General features: G+C 43.0%; 1 protein-coding gene across 1 annotated transcript in view; it reads right to left on the bottom strand.

Moving 5' to 3' along the window:
- Positions 1-10,856: 10,856 nt before the first annotated feature.
- Positions 10,857-16,570, bottom strand: part of MYCBP2 (MYC binding protein 2) — a 190,005-nt gene continuing 184,291 nt past the window's right edge. Inside the window, exons 80-83 of the mRNA XM_054163003.1 lie at positions 15,610-15,819; positions 13,485-13,592; positions 12,987-13,152; positions 10,857-11,654 (exon numbers count right to left, since the gene is read on the bottom strand). Coding sequence (XP_054018978.1) covers positions 11,539-11,654; positions 12,987-13,152; positions 13,485-13,592; positions 15,610-15,819 — 600 coding nt within the window. The 3' untranslated portion in view covers positions 10,857-11,538. The remainder of the gene's footprint in view (positions 11,655-12,986; positions 13,153-13,484; positions 13,593-15,609; positions 15,820-16,570) is intronic.

The following is a 16,570-nucleotide window of genomic DNA, read 5'->3' as shown; positions in this document are numbered from 1 at the left end:
AGTGTCTTCCATTCTTCTCTATGGGAATTCTCCTTTCAGCCCCATGTTCTGTTCATGTTGTGTAAAGATGGGGAGAAAACAGCCCCCTGTTACAGTTTCTGGTAATAACAAGTTATATTTGCAAGGATTTAACTTGCAAGCTGCTGGAGATGTGGGAGAGAAAGGTGAACTCTGGCTACATGGGATTGACCCAGACTTGTGAAGAAGGATCTATTACATATCAACAAATGCAGAATGAGCAGCTAATGCTTCTGGTTGCTTTCCTTTATTGTTTTCAGGCAGCTTTACACTGATGATACGTTGTGGCTGATCCATGTTACGTGAGGTCAGAAGAAATATCTTTTTACCAAGATTAGTGCTCTGGTGAAATTCTGGTGTCTGCAGAAAACAAAACAAAACAGAACACCCACAAACAAACCAAAAAAAAACCCAACCAAAACCCCACAAACATCTTGTGGCAAAATAATGTTTTCTAGGTCTACGTAAAAGTGTCAGGAGATGTAATAAGGCTGCAATTCTATTACTTTGAGATAGTGTTACTCTAACCTCCTTACTGCATTGTCTGAGTTTAGATGCATTAGCTTACTTACCAGTGGAGACTTACTGCAGTGCCTTACGGTGCAGTTTTATTTTGCTGCCTGATATTTGGAGCCCTTATGTGCTTCGTTATAGTGCTTGTGTATGTTTTAAGCATGTTAAGTGTAGGAGAAGGGGACAAGTGCAGAAAGAGCTCTCTGCATCCCACTACCTGGGGCATCACCAGCAAGAAAGGCAGTGTAACTCTGTACATGGATCTGAGTCAGGCCCTGGACATGCTGCTGAGCACTGCCTGTGATGTTAGCTGGCACAGCTAGATGTACTAGAATTCAACAAAAGAAAACCTATGGGCAGCTAGTGGTGTGGGCACTCTCCTGGCACCTGGAGAGCTACCCTTGGCTGACTCTGGCTTACCTGTTAGGCCAAACCACGTTGCTTATAGATCCCTTGGACTCTGAGAGGTAGCAAGAGCTGAAAGAGACAGCAGCAAGCTCTGAAAGGCTCAGGTAGCAAAGATCTGAAGACAACATTTGTAGGTCTGGGCTAGTCTGTGAAAGACCTATGTTGCTGCCAGCTTTGGCAGGGTGCCTTGAAGCATGGGGTTTTAACTTGGAATTATTTTACAGGTTATGTATTCATCAGGTGGTTTCTCTGCCTTATCTCTTAACCAGTGGCAGATGAGTTTCTGAGAAAGGAGTATTTTAAATAATAAAGGTGACATTATTTTTATTTGTGTACACTTTTAATAGTAACAGGAAACAATCCATGGGCCCAGGTATGCAGAGATGAAGCTGTTAAGGAAAATGCCTTGTAATTTTTAGTTTTTCCAAAAGAGGAGAACCTATCTGAAGTTTCAGTTTTTCTGGAGGGAGAGTCACTTATGGCAGATACTTGAAGCAGCTCTCACTATGATCATGTGAAGATGAGGAACAGCCCACACATGCCCTTCCATGAAAGCCTAGAGAATGATAGCCAGTAACAGCCTAGCATCTAACAGGAAATCTCACCCACCACATCAGGCTGAGGCCATACAGATTAAACCTTCCTATTTCAGCTGGCAGACTAATGAAGCCTGCTGCAACATTGCAGCCACGAGGTCTTGGTTGTAAAGGCTACAGCTTTTATCACTGAAAGTCTCATCTGTGCCAATTTTCTGGCTGTATTCAAGCAGCTCTGAAGCGGGGCAGCTGTGCTTCACCCATATAAGCCTGGCTTGCATCTGGCTAGGAAAAAAAATGCAGAGAGGAAAATAATAGAAGCAGCTGGAAGAGAGTTAAGTAACCATAAAATAGACCAGATCCAGCTATGATGAAAGTGCGTGAGGCTTGCAGGGCATGAGCAGCCACTCCAATTTAGTGAAAACACAAGCTGTGAAAAACATGGGGAGATTAGTGATGAGTCAGTGGCTGAAGGACCTGTTTCAGGCTACCTGTGGCAATCTTACTTCTCAGCAGACTGTGCTGAAAAAGACGGGAAAACAGAATGCATTCTTTCACAATGCCAAATGAAGTTACTGTGTTTTGGCAATTAATACCAGCACTAGGAAACTTCCCTTTTTATCCTCTTAATAGGTCCACACAGGAAGATTTTATAGGAGGAGGGAAGTGTATTGTATTTTAGAATACAATGTTAGGAGCTGCTAAGTATGCATTATCTACCACAAACAAGGCCTTACAGAACAGGAGCTGAATCTCACTGTTTTTCAGAAAGTGGCTACAGGTAAAATGGTCCTTAAAACAGAGGGCCTCAACTAACAGCCTCATGGCCACAAGAAGTTAAAAAGATAAAACTTAAGATCAAGCAACAGCAGAATTACTTGCCTGCAGCAAGCTGGTTACTTCATATTGTTGCCCATGCTCCAGTAAAACTGGGGATAATTGCTTCAAAACTCATTGTCTAAACATTATTTTGTTTCTGCAGTCTACAGTTGGTGAGGGGTTTGGAGCACAAGCCCTGTGAGGAGAGGCTGAGCTGGAGTTGCTTAGCCTGGAGAAGAGGAGGCTCAGAGGAGACCTTATTGCTCTCTACAACTACCTGATGGGAGGCAGAGGTTGGTCTCTTCTCCCAGGCCACCAGCACCAGAACAAGAGGACACAGTCTCTGTGCCAGGGGAGGTTTAGGCTGGAGGTTAGGAAGAAATTCTACACAGAGAGAGTGATTGCCCATTGGAATGGGCTGCCTGGGGAGGTGGTAGAGTCACCATCACTGGAGGTGCTCAGGAGGAGACTTGATAGGGTGCTTGGTTGTGTGGTTTAGTTGATTAGATGGTGTTGGATGATGGGTTGGACACGATGATCTCGAAGGTCTCTTCCAACCTGGTCTATTCTATTCTATTCTATTCTATTCTATTCTATTCTATTCTATTCTATTCTATTCTATTCTATTCTTTCTTCTCAGATGGTTTCTTGGTTTGTAAAACTCATTGTGTCAATCTGTTTTATTTTGTAAGGTGACAGTAAAAACCAGCCATTTACTGGAGCATCTCTCATACAGGAGCGTCACATCATGGCTTTGGCTACGAGTTCATACGAATGAACTGAGCCCTGCAAATGGCAGTGCAAACAAGAACTAGAAGTTTCCATGTCACAGACCATGCATCACCAGATGACAGGAGAAGAATACTGCTGAAAGTGGGTAATGCCATCTCATTGGTAGGTTGACCTGATTACAACCTGGCAGAGGAGGTTTTTGGCTTGTAGGGTATTTTCCTGTGTTCTGTAGATGTCCCTGCAAAGCCCTTCAGCTGTCTCTGCTAGTGGTGAGGAGTTAACCTGATTAGCAAGCTAGCAGTAGTAAAGTTAAAATCTCAAACAGGTTTATTGCTAAGAGGGGGCTGGTGTTTGTATTGAGATTGGCCTTAGTACCAAGGCACCGAAGGAGGAGGGTCTCCTCCTTAAGTCTTAGTTGTGTCCAGTCTCCATCAGAGGGCAAATACAGGTTTATGGACCTAGGCTGTATAACACCATGCTGGGGGTATGGGAAAACTCAGTGACAACAGCATTAGGAGTAACAGTGCCTTGTACTGGGCTGTTGTTGCTCAGATCCTGTTTTTATTGGGAGAAATGGGTACAGAGGTGGGTGCAGACACCGTGTATCAATTTACATTATGTGTATTGCAGCATTTGTCCTGTGTTTGGGATGGTCCTTGTTGCTATTGCTGCTCCCTGACAGAGTCCACTGATATGAGCTGCCTCCAGGTGTGTGCTTTTAAAGGGTTACTCAGGTTCACCAGTCAAGTTTCTAAGTCTCCTTGTTAGGAATCAGCACTGGGATGGTGAATTACTGCTAGTGGACTTTGCCCTGCCTGCCATACTGAACTGCTTCAATCTCTGAGCATGCTGGGGTGGTACAGCTCTCTGTGATGTGACAGTGCTGCACACATAGCCATGGTGGAGTATGTGTTCCCTATGTGTGCTAGTGTGTTTAATGCCAACCTGCCCTCTTCTCGTGGCTGCTCAGAGGGGTTGGACTACACAGGAGACACCTATGGCAATGTGGCTGGGTGGACAGAGAACTCTTTCCAGGGCAGCTGACTGGGTGACAGAACACTGCAACAGGCTGCCCAGAGAGGTTATGGAGTCTTCTGTGGAGACATTTAAAACCCACCTGGATGCATTGCTGTGTGACCTACTCTGGGTGATCCTACTCTGGCAGGTGGGTTGCACCAGATGATCTTTTGAGGTCTCTTCCAACCCCTAATCTTCTGTGATTCTGTGACTGAGCAGAAAGGATAAACTGTGCAGGGGAGGATGTACACAAAGCCACATGATGCTGCCTCAGGAAAGAAGTATTTACTGATTGAACAGAAGGGAGATTGAAACACCTTCCAGAAGCTGACATAGGCTAAGAACACTGAAATCACCTGATTCAACCCCAAGCAGAGAGCTCCTCTTATACCAGGGGAAGGGGTGGTCACTCATACAAGTAGCTACAGCTCTAGAAGCTAAGCTACACATAGGTGGCTGCATGCAAAAAAGGGAGCAGTGTGGCTAAAGGGCACGGGCAGCTCTGATTGATCCCCCTCAGCTGGGCAGTGTGCTTTCCTGTGGCTTCAGGTGGAGCAGTAATAGTTCTTAAGTAGAGCTAGGGATTTAGGGGCTACCTGTACCATGGCTGTCCCTGCCAGATGGGGCTCCTGCAGGCTGGTTGGCTGCTCTGCCATATGTAATGAAGGGAGTCTGTGGGTGCAGCCTAGCGCTGGTGGCTGTACTGATGTGAGAACAAACTGGAGGTGTAAATAATGGACCCATGGGTGCTACAGTTGTAGTTTCTACCTTGCAGAGCCTTGTTTATTGTCCATGATATGGTCTAGATAGAAAAAAAAAAGTGCAAGTAGTGACCAGTGGAGGTGGTGCTTTGTGTCTATCAGCTGTTATGCCAGCATCTGGGGGGATGGTGCAAGTGGTTATTGCAGTGGGCTACAGAAAGGAATGGGAGTGTAGAAGCAATGACATGGTGGTGATAGCAAATGGCACTGTTCATACTGTTCATACTGTTTGGCGGCTAACTCAAAGCAGTGCCTCAAGTAGTGTTTAAAGTTTCAGTGACCAAACTCTCTATTAGGGACAACAGGGGAAGAAGCTGTTAGCCTGGAGAAGAGAAGGATCAGGGGTGACCTCATTGCCCTCTACAACTACCTGAAAGGTGGTTGTAGACAGGAAGGGGTTGGTCTCTTCTCCCAGGCAACCAGCACCAGAACAAGAGGACACAGTCTCAAGCTGCACCAGGGGAGGTTTAGACTCGAGGTGAGGAAAAGGTTCTTCACTGAGAGAGTCGTTCGTCATTGGAATGGGCTGCCCAGGGAGGTGGTGGAGTCACCGTCCCTGGAGGTGTTCAAGGGGAGATTGGACGTGGCACTTGGTGCCATGGTCTAGTTGTGAGGTCTGTTGGGACAGGTTGGACTTGATGATCCTTGGGGTCTCTTCCAACCTTGGTTATACTGTGATACTGTGATACTGTGATCCAAAGTGACTGTATTTCAACCAGCAGTAGGCTGCCAATGCAAAATCTTTAGCAAGAGCACAGAGCCCCATTTTAGGTGCCTCCTCAATCCCAAGAGACTGCAGAGGTGGCCATTACCTGACTAAACTCACTGGCTAGCTGTGAAAGACATCTTTGGGTGATTATCAATGGCTCGTGATGTCCCATTGCACCTGACTGCTGTGCTATTGATTGTAATTAGTTTATTGTTCTGTGTCTGGGGTGGCATCGGTGTGACAAGCCTGCTACCCAGAATGTTTAGTAGCAAAAGTTCATCACTGATAGACCCCAGCAGTAAGGATGGGGTGTGTGACAGCATAGCCCTTCCAGTATGCCTAGGGTCAAGGAGCATGAGGCATCTGTGGCACAGTGACTACACACACCCTCAGTCACCTGCAGTGTCTGGCATGGGTTAAAGAAGGGCCTGTGGTAAAATTCTGCAGTTGAGATCTGCCCTGAATGATGGGGTGGACCTGAAGCTCTTTAGCTAGCCTCTGTTTAGGTGAAACAATAAACTAAGTATCATGTGATTAAGAAAAACCATTCCATAAGGACACAGATTATCAAGCCCTGATGGTGACTGGTTAATTGCCTGTGGCTTATTAACTTTTACTGTTCATTTTGTGCTCAGTGGGTGGGTACACCTGTGAAAGTTTAAGCTGTTTGTAAACTAATGATGTATGATCTGAGTGGGAGTGCTGTGGCCTCGCCTTGGCCAGGTGCTGAGCTCAGTCTGAATGGAGCTGCGGCACACAGGGCAGTGCAAACAAGAACTGAGCATTTCCATTGCGTGGGCCCTGGATCAACAGCTGGCAGCACAGAACATGAGGCTGCTGGAGAGGCATTCAGCAATCTTAGCGTGCACTGATCTGATTAGTGGCCTGTGCTGGCATCCGACTGTAATCAGCAGTAGAGATCAGTGCAGGGGGAGCTGTGGTGACGTGAGTGTCTGAGACAGCATAGAAGGGGAGTGTCAGAGGCACAACCATTACGCACAGGAGTTGTGCTCTACCCAAGAGCCTGATGCTCATGCTTGGCTGTGCCATCTCCCTGGAGTAGCAAGCAGGGATAGCTGGTAGTGTGTTGGGAGGAACACTTCCCTCACACAGTCCACGTTATAAACTGCATGTAGGGGTGTCATGTCCTTTCCTCACTGTCATCTCAGTATCCTAAATTAATACTCTTATTAATCTAAAAGGAAAGAGAAGCCTGGAAAATTAAAAAACTATGTAACTGTGGTGTGACACTCAAATAGTTTCTAAAGGATAGTGGGTCAAAATCCTCAGATTTATTTGCTCTCTGTAACTCCTTTTCCCAGAATTTAAGACCTACAGGGACCTATGTCAAGAACCCGTAGACAGATACAAACCACTCTGAAATATGTGCATTAATCTTCCACTGTAGGTAATTTGTCTTCAGGGACCTTTTTGGGCAAGTTTTCTCTTTGTATTTGTTTTAATGATTCCTCTTCTAGTCAGTTTACAATTAGATGATTTCTATACAGTCATAAAAGCATTTATGACTTATTTATAAAGGCACTCCTATGCAGGCTCCCCTAAATGATCCTGCTTTGGCAGGGGGGCTGGACCTGATGATCTCTGGAGATCCCCTCCAACCTCTAATACACTGTGATACTGTGATAAACCAAATGCCCTCTGAATTAAGTTTTTATTACAGACATTTAATCCATGACCGGGAAGCACAGAAGTGCTGAAATCCCTGGTGTAAATGCAGCTACTGGCTGACAACTGCATTATGGACACTTAAAAGTAAGGTTCCTCTTTGTGTACTTACACAGGGAAAAAACTCTTTCATTTTTATAACATCTTATGTTGGCTTTAAAATGGTTTAGCATGGGTTTGGCAGCTCTGGGTTCTGCTGAGTGTCTCCTTGGCTGTGTGTGGTCAGCTAGGAAGAGCAGCAGTGCCCAGCCTGACTGGGGTTCTGTCTCCCCACATGGCAGCTCTGCTTCTGCACATTGGGGTGCAGGAAGAGGCTCCTGAAATGGAGAAACAGTTGTCAGAAAGCAACAAAGAGAGTGAAAAAAGCTTGTCTGTGGTGGATTAGGACAGAAAGCAGCACCTGAGAGTCCTGATGAAGAGTAGTGGGGCAGTGCTATGAGGTTTTGAGTATAAATGAGTAGGGAGTGCAGCAGGAGCTGGGTTGATAAAGACATCTTAGTAGTATGATAGGGAGATCCTGAAATACTCTGGACTCTGCTTTATTCCATCTTCTGTCCTGTGTACACCCTGATGTACTGTAACCACTGGTATAACCCAAATTTACTGCAATACCTGCCAACTAATAGGTAACCCTACAGCACATTTCTTGTGTGACAAACAGAAGATTCCTTAGAACATCATTCTGCACCTTTTACATCTACCATTGTATTAAGTAAGGAACTTACATTTCCTAACACTTCTGACAACATTAAAACACGAACTGTCAAGCCTCACTCCACAATGTCAACCCTTTATGTGCCAGAATGTGCACACTGCTGTGCTAGGAAAAAGGCTGATGATCTGTTTATGAAAAAAATCCCCATTAGTCAGGGAACACAGAGCCACAAACATGGAAAACCACTTCAAACTTTTTCTATGTTGGTATCTCAGCATCTTCTCAAAAAAAAAAAACACCCCCCAAAACACACCACCACCGAAAAAAGGAAAAAAAAATGCTTTGGTGCTGATGGTTGTGGTGTCATGGGTCAAAAACATTTCCTCTGCTTCAGATTGCAGAGCAGGTGCTGATGGCTTAACTTTGAAAAACGCTGAGTCATCAGTTCTGAGCTGCTCAGGTAGCTTGTCTTTTATATTGACATGGAATGAACCACATCCCAGATATGCCTGCCCCTCCCCACCAAAGATGACTACATCCGAAGCAAATACCTACAAGTACAGGCATAATTTGGACAGGTGAGTCATACTCTCTGGTTTTTGTAAGTGGGAATAACCTTGACTGAATGAAAACACCACATTGGCTTCACCTTGGCATTCAAATAAAGGGTTTGAAGTTATTTGAAATTACTGGCCTTTTTTTGTGGACTGAAGGGCTTCATCTTTGCAGGTAGAGAACCAGTTTTTAGAATCATAGATTCACAGAATGGTTTGGGTTGGAAGAGACCTTAAAGATCATCCACTTCCAACTCCAGTGCTCTGGACAGGGAAACCTCTTCCCTAGACAAGGTTACTCAAAGCCTCATCCATCCTGTCTTTGAGCACTTCCAGGGCTGGAGCCTCCAGAATGTCTCTGGACATCCTGCTCCAGCGCTTCATGGTGAAAATTTTCTTCCTAATGTGTAATCCAAGTCTAACTTCTTCCAGTGTGAAGCCCTTCTGTCACCACATGCCTTTGTAAAGAGTCCCTTTCCAGACATTCCATGTGTGCCCCCTTCAAATACTGGAAGGCTGCTGTAGGGTCTCCCTGGAGCATTCTCCTCTCCAGGCTGACTAGCCTCCAGTCTTTCAGCCTCAGGAGAGGCGTTTCAGCCCTCTGGTCATCTTCATGGCCTTCCTCTGGACCCACTCCAACAGTCCCATGCCCTTCTTGTGCCACCCATGGTACTCTGGGTGGGATCTCAGAAGAGCGGAGTATCACCTCTTCTTATCTGCTGGCCTTGCTTCTGATGCAGCCCACGATACATTTGGGTTTTTGGGCTGCAAGCACACACTGGTGGTTCATGTTGAGCTTCTCATCAACCATCGCCCCTGAGTTGTCCTCCTCAGGACTGTTATCTGCCCTTTTCCACCCAGTCTGTATTTGTGCTTGGGATTGCCCTGACCCGGATGCAGGTTCTCGCGCTCAACTTTGTTGAGCTTCATGATCTTGGCATGACTCACCTCTCCAGCCTGTCAAGGTCCTTCTGGCTGGCCTTGCCTACTTGTAATTGGTTATGCTCACTGCAAACTAAAGTTTTGTCTGGTACCTTCCTCCCCATTATTCATCTGCTGCTCATCAGTTTTTTCAATATACTATCCCTGACTGGGCCAAGCTGACTGCTCAGTACCACTCACGTCCTTTGTTTGCACCCAGATAACTGCTTGTAGCATAGGTTGCTCTTCTAAAGATAATATCAAGTCCCCTAAGAGTATTTTTCTTTCTTTGATTCCTGCAGGATCTTACTTAAGACTTGTGTCTATTTGCTGAGCATTATTTGTCCCCGCCCCCTGTCCTTTCCTTTCAGAATCAATGTTGTTGCTTCACAGCTTTCAGAGCTGCCTTCCAGCCAAGTTCAAACCTAGCAAAGCCATCTTTCAGTTGCTTTCTCCGCTTCATACAGCGTGTTTAGTTCAAATATGTTGCATTTACCAAGAACTTGCCAAGTACCCCATGCCTCCTGATGTCTTTCCAAACAGATCCCCACCAGCTGAAATTCTTCACTGTCACAACTTCAGTTGTTTGGGTGACTGTTAGCTGTTCCAAAAATATTATGAGGCGTATTTCATTGCATGTTTGGGGCAAGCCCTACGTTTGACAACCTTTGTCTGTGTCTGCCATCTCTCTGAGCCCCTGGCTACTACTGAGCACACTGTACCCTCTCACATCAACAAGGGCCACATGAATTCTTTTATTAAATGTCTGTTATACCAGTAATATGAAATACATTAGAGAGTTGAAACTCCCAGCTTCTATTTACTGATACTTCTTGTAGTAACATTCACATACCTGAGAATGACCCACAATGCTCTGCTACTTCAAGTAAGATCAATTGTACTTTGGAGGTGTGTGTTTCCCCCCAGCTCTTCTGAAGTGCAGACAGACATGGGCATCACGGATAAGTGAAGTCAGGTGAGATGGATCCCATGGTTCATCTAATAAAGGTCCTCTGACACATTTGAGTGCATCTACCAGTATCTCTAACTGTGAGAGCAGTTGTTCAAGTCCACCAGTAAAATCTTGAGTTGGAAGGGAGCTGTAAGGATTACTGAAATCTGAAGGGAGAATCTTACAGGACAAGTTCCTTACTTGAATTAATGTTTTGCTTTCACTACAGAGAAGCAGACAACTTGGGCCTCTATTAAATGGGATTTGTGGCAAAAGACTATTTGTAGTAAAGGTGAGGTGATATAATACTGAAGATCCTTAATAACTGATTAAAAATAAGGTCTGGTGTAATGTTTTTAAACAGTCAGAAACTGAAAGGGAGATACTCCATATGAATGGTAGCTTTTCTTTAAGATTTAAGCATCACTTTTTGTCTCTTAAGTAATTCCATAACCACCAGTTTGGCTGATAAACTTTCCCACTCTAAGAACTTGCAGAAATAAGTCTAAGACACCCTCTCCCATTAAAAAACCCCAACAAACTCTGAAAGCAAGAGGCTTACACATTCCTTAGACTTTCACTGTATAAAAATGTACAGTGGCTTTATTGACATGTACATTCCATTATGTTTACAGCTGCAAGATATGAGGCACACTCAGTATTGCACTTCATTAAAATTTCAGGCTCAAACATAACCCAGAAGTTTAAATGAAACTGCTGTTTGTAATTTAATTCTTATACAGGACAAACATTGATACCTTTATATACAGCATGATACTTGTTACATTTACGCCTTCCTAACACTTTGTTTTTTGTATAACAGTCTAGGAAATAAACCAGAATATTCCTCTTTCCCATCCCCACTTGTGATGCCTTACAATTGTACAAGATTACAAAAAGTCAGTATACAATAATCAATAGTTTTTTCCTGTCTCCTGAAAGCCAGCATCATTCATAGTCCACAGACACACAGACCCTTTAATAGCAATTATTAATTTGTAAATGTCCAATGTTTCCTAGCCAATGACTGTAATGGCCACATGCAAACACCTCACAAGTTTTGATGTCTCTGTTCAAAAAAAAGTCAATCTCACAGCAAGAATTATCTACATGGTATTTGGCATCCTTCTTGCACTTTTATATTGTTCCTGGGTTATGAAATGGTCCCGGTCCTCATCCCAGCTGGACTTCGTTTTTCAGGACACTTGAGGGATGAGGGCACCTGTTTTGCTCTGGTTAAAAAAAAGCCTTGCTAGTCTAAAATGTGTGAGCGTTCCTGCAAACCCCACAACCCAGAGCAAATTCTTCACCAGTGGGTGGATGGACAACATGAAGTGGACATTCTGTTCCTTCAAGTTGTTTACCTTTGGGACCTACAGTGAATTCAAGGGGGAAGAAAAAATGAAAGAGAAATATTATTGCCTGCAGGGGATGTAACTAAACATGCATTACACTGCCTCCATAATATACTAAGCAAAGGTAACACATCCAGTACCTGAATTTGTAAGGTATTAAAAATGAAGGCTTAAGAAACAGGAGTTGAAAGGGGCTATCACACAGTCAAAAAAAACCCAGCCCACTAAAACAAGTTTCCTCTTGTTAATACTGTGGAAGAAATGAGAGCAATCAGAAAGCAAGATCGATAAATAATACCAGGAGTTACAGTCTGCGGTAAACGATAATTCTAAGGTTACACCAGGAAGCTTGGCTTGTTTTGTTGGCTTTTCTATTGCTGTTTTGTTTATTTTCTTCAAGTAAATGCTTTAATCAAAAAACAACTCGCTTTCTGTCAACAGCAAGGCAAATAATATGAGACCAAATCAATGGCACAAGATTAGGAAGGAAAGTTTGCATATGACAGGTAGAGATGTTATCACTTAATAGTAATGTGTGAATTCTCTACAGTGTAATTTTAAACTCATCATTATGCATCTGGAGTCTGAATTGGTGCAGGTAAATTGAAATGTCTTTCTTTATCAAAGTGACTAATGTTTAAAGGAACAGTGTCATGACTTGATGAATTTTGGGGCCCTCACTACAAGCCTGACATGGAGCCAGTGGATTGAGTCCAGAGAAAGGTAATGAAGCTGGTGAAGGGTCCTGAGAATGTCTTAGGAGGAATAGCTGAGGGAATGTGGGTTGTTTAGTCTGGAGGAGAATGAGGGGAGACCTCACTGCTCTTTACAGCTACCTGAAAGGAGGCCACAGTGAGGTGGTATAACAAGCACCAAGATGAGAGGAAATGGCCTGAAGTTACACCAGGGGAGGTTTAGGTTGGATATTATAAGAAACTTCTCCACTGAAAGGGGTTACCAAACACTGGAATAGGCTTCACATAGAGCCAGTTGAGGGATGTTTAAAAGACACAGATGTGGTCCTATGGGAATATGGTTTAGCACCAGACCTGGTAGTCAGATAATGTTTGGACTTATCTTAAAGGTCTTTTTCAACTGAAACAATTCTATAACAATTTTATGTTCTTGCCTGTATTATTGAGAGAAAAAAAAACCACACCAGAAAACACACACACACACACAAATCAAAATCAGGCACAGAACAAACCCATTCCAGTATCATTTCAAATGTGTATGGCCAGCCCCATTGTTCTCCTAAAAATTAGGTGTGAGAAAAGATAAGCATGCCAATTAAACCCAATTACTTATCTCAGCATTCACCCTGGTGCATTTGCTTTATAAAAACTCTACCTGCAGGACAGTGTGGGAGCTCTTCTTTAGGGATGCTTGTCATTCTTTGGAAATCATCGTGGCAAGCATTGCAAAAATGCGTTGTCCCAAAGCAGAAAAAAACAGCGACTGAGCAGCAGTAGCGGCATTTGTACTCCAAGAAATCTGTACCGTGTTTGGGACACATCTGAACAGGAGGAAAACAGAAGCTGATGAATGAGGCACCAGGCTCTCACAACCCAATTCTATGTTCTTTATACAATATAGGATAGGGTAGGATAGGGTAGGATAGGGTAGGATAGGGTAGGATAGGGTAGGATAGGGTAGGATAGGGTAGGATAGGGTAGAGTAGAGTAGAGTAGAGTAGAGTAGAGTAGAGTAGAGTAGAGTAGAGTAGAGTAGAGTAGAGTAGAGTAGAATAGAATAATTACAAATGACTGCAAATTATTGCACAGCTCAGCTACCTGGAGCTTTAGACTGAAAAAACCCAAAAATCATGAACAGAAGTTCTTTGCTTACCTGAGCCCTTGAAACATCAGAGCATGCACCACAAATAAGCTCTCTCGGATCGTAGTCATCTCCTTGTCCAGCCTCAGCATCACAACGAGCTTCACCACCAAAATATGCCTTAATTGTATACAGAAATGGTTGGATGTTAAACCAGAGAAAACTATTATTTTAACAAAATCAAGTTGTAAGGGCAGAATGATGAATATCAGCTGATAAAGTAGTCTCCGCTATTCTGGTATCTCCTGACTCTAAATACATGTTTTTGAGGCACTAAGAGACTGTGTCTCAATCTCTGGATAAATAAGCCCAAAAATTGTGCAATGTATTCTGGTCTGTGCAAGCGACTGTAAGGCTTTTGAAACAGCATTTGGATACTCTATGAATCATTTGCAAGAAAGATGAGACTGAGGCTGAACACAGCACAGAAACATTCTGCTGGGAGGGCTATTTTACTAGCTGGAAGGAATACAAGTGGTTCAGCTCATGTGGGATCCTTTATAGTTAAGATTTTTTGATATTTTCTACAAAAAAATCATTCTGCTTTCTCATCAGGACACACTGGGCTCAAAAATACACAAAGACCACCAACTCTGATGAGTTTCCTGATATATTGAAGTGTTTTCACATGGAGTAGCAAGATGAGGCCACCATTGAGTAACTTCCCTTGTTCCCATCTTGTTAACTAGACAATGCACAGGACTTTTGTTCTCAGCAATTCTTGCCTTTTTGCAATGATTAGGAAAGGACAGGGATAGTGGTCTCAAGGAAGGAAAATTTAAGAGGCCAACCTTTCCCCAAGCTTTGCAGACTAAAAGGAAAGGGGAGAGTCCTATGGAACGTATGCCAGGGAATGAAGTGACAGTTTGGGGTGAAGCGGTGCTGTAGGAAGGGAGTTAGACAGTTGAATGCTGCTGTTCAGACACATGGATAGTACTGAAAGGGAATATGAGTTACCAAGGGAAGGATTTTTTTCTTTCAATTAGAAAAACACCAAAAATATTAAATACTGGGAAGAGTGTAATAAAAAAACCAGCAGGGCCAGGATTAAAAACTGGAGAAAGTAAGATTTAAAAAATTGTGGGTTTTGTAAGAGGCAAAACAGGCAGAAGGCAAATTGCTAAAGGATGACTGAGAATGGATAAACTGTGGGAGATGGGAACAGAAGTGAACTGAGTAACTATCATAATGAGCTAGAAGGACTTGTTAGTGCTCTTCACTAGCATATGGAAGTTAATCCTTTCTCCAATTATTTCTGAATATTGCATGTCCATTAAAAAAAAACGTTTCCCTTTAAAATTTCACCATGAGATTGTCTTATTCCATTCATTGGTAAAGGAGAAAAAGATGTGATCAAGATGGACACTAAAGTCAGCTTCAAAAGAAAGAAGCAATGGGAAGTAAGTTTCATGTTCTCTGCCTGAAGAAAACTGCACACACATGACCCAGGGTGCATCAGGCCACACCATGTTTCCTTTTCCTACTCCTTTTTCATTCTAACAGTTCTCACCATCACCTCCATAGCTGCTAACATCTGAATGTAGGTGCAATTGGTTAAGGATGGCAGTGTCCTTATCCCCATCCTGAAAAACTGCACTATCAAGAGCCAAAATTAGAGAAGATTCTTCCCATCTTTTGAGACTGTCATTAAGGAAAACAACAATCACATGTTGGCTTGCATTAGCAGTCATTTTCCTGCCACAAATTCCCTGTTTATTTCAGTTCAAATCAACTCCAGCTTGGGTGAAAGTAGTATTTAGGTGGAATCAGGGAGGAATTTCCATTATCAAACATGCAGGATGTAACCTGTCATTGTATTATTTTAACGTTCATGTAAAGTATGAGTTGCAAGGGGGACACAGGGATGGTCAGTGTCATAATAAAGCATCCTCAGCACATACTTCTAAAAAGGGCAGGATCTCACTGTGCTGTTGGTTTTTGCACTGCTCTGTACATAGATTTGATCTTTGTGAGGTAAGACACTACATACCTCTAACTTGCTCAACACCTTTTTAAAATTACCATTTAATGACAATTTACTCCACACACAACATATTAAATATGCATTCCATTCTGTAAGAAATCACTTTTGAAGGTGTAACGTGCATTTAATTGGAGAAAGCACCCATCAGCATACCTTTTTGCACTTGTAGCAAACATAATAAGCGTATCTGTTCATGGCATAGCCAGCTGGGTCATTATAAAATCTAACGCCTGGTGTTGTGATGGCCTCACTCTTGTGCAGCCCTTCATACTCCAGTCTCATTAGTGCTTTTCTCCTTACATCTTCATAGAGTTCTTTGATTGGATCAAGCAAATCTTTTAACACTGTGTGATTGATTTTGTTCTGAAATGAAAAACAAACAAACAACTTAAAATAGCTTAGGCTTTTATCACAACAGTTGTGATGATTTTATTACAGGCCAAGATGAAAAATGTAATGAAGGTCATAAAACCTTAAGAATTCAGGTGGTGGGCAGTTCAAACAATGGCTGAAAGAGTAATGGCCTTTTGTTACATGAAACCATCAGCCCTTACAACAGCCTAACAACCAGAGAGGGACAGTAAAGAGTACACGAAATATTCTCCACAGCACAGGAATATTCCAAGTGGTTTTTTTTCCCTTAACTTTTTGTCCTTTTTGACTTATTGCTTGATAATTTAGAATTATGACTGACGGTCCCTAGGCTAGGCCTTCATCATGCAATAGTCACAAGCTATTGCTGTGGATTGCCAAAAAGAGAGCACAAAGGAGGAACCAAAGAAGTGGCTGACCATTTGCAGATTTCATATTCCTAGGGCGCTGGAGGTGCTCTCCTTCCCAGCAGCTATTATATGCTTGAGCTTAAAGCAATTATGGCTGAGTACAAGAGGAATTATTACGAGAAAAGGAGGAATTTGTAGTAATTTAAGATGAAGTAAATTAAACACGTGTTCTTCAGCTCAGTAATCATCCTGAAAAGTAAAGCAGCTTTAAAAGGGGCTAGTAAAAGAGAGAAGCCAAGTTTCCTGTTTCAGATAACATGCATTAAGATTACTTCTTCTCTCCCAGCGGCCCCAAATACTGGGAATTACAGGCTGATGTTGCTGAAAAAAAC

Source organism: Dryobates pubescens, chromosome 7 (assembly GCF_014839835.1).
Source record: "Dryobates pubescens isolate bDryPub1 chromosome 7, bDryPub1.pri, whole genome shotgun sequence".
In the NCBI taxonomy this organism is placed as follows: Eukaryota; Metazoa; Chordata; class Aves; order Piciformes; family Picidae; genus Dryobates; species Dryobates pubescens.
The sequence above is the reverse complement of the archived record's forward strand: the minus strand, read 5'-3'. Positions and strand labels throughout refer to the sequence as shown.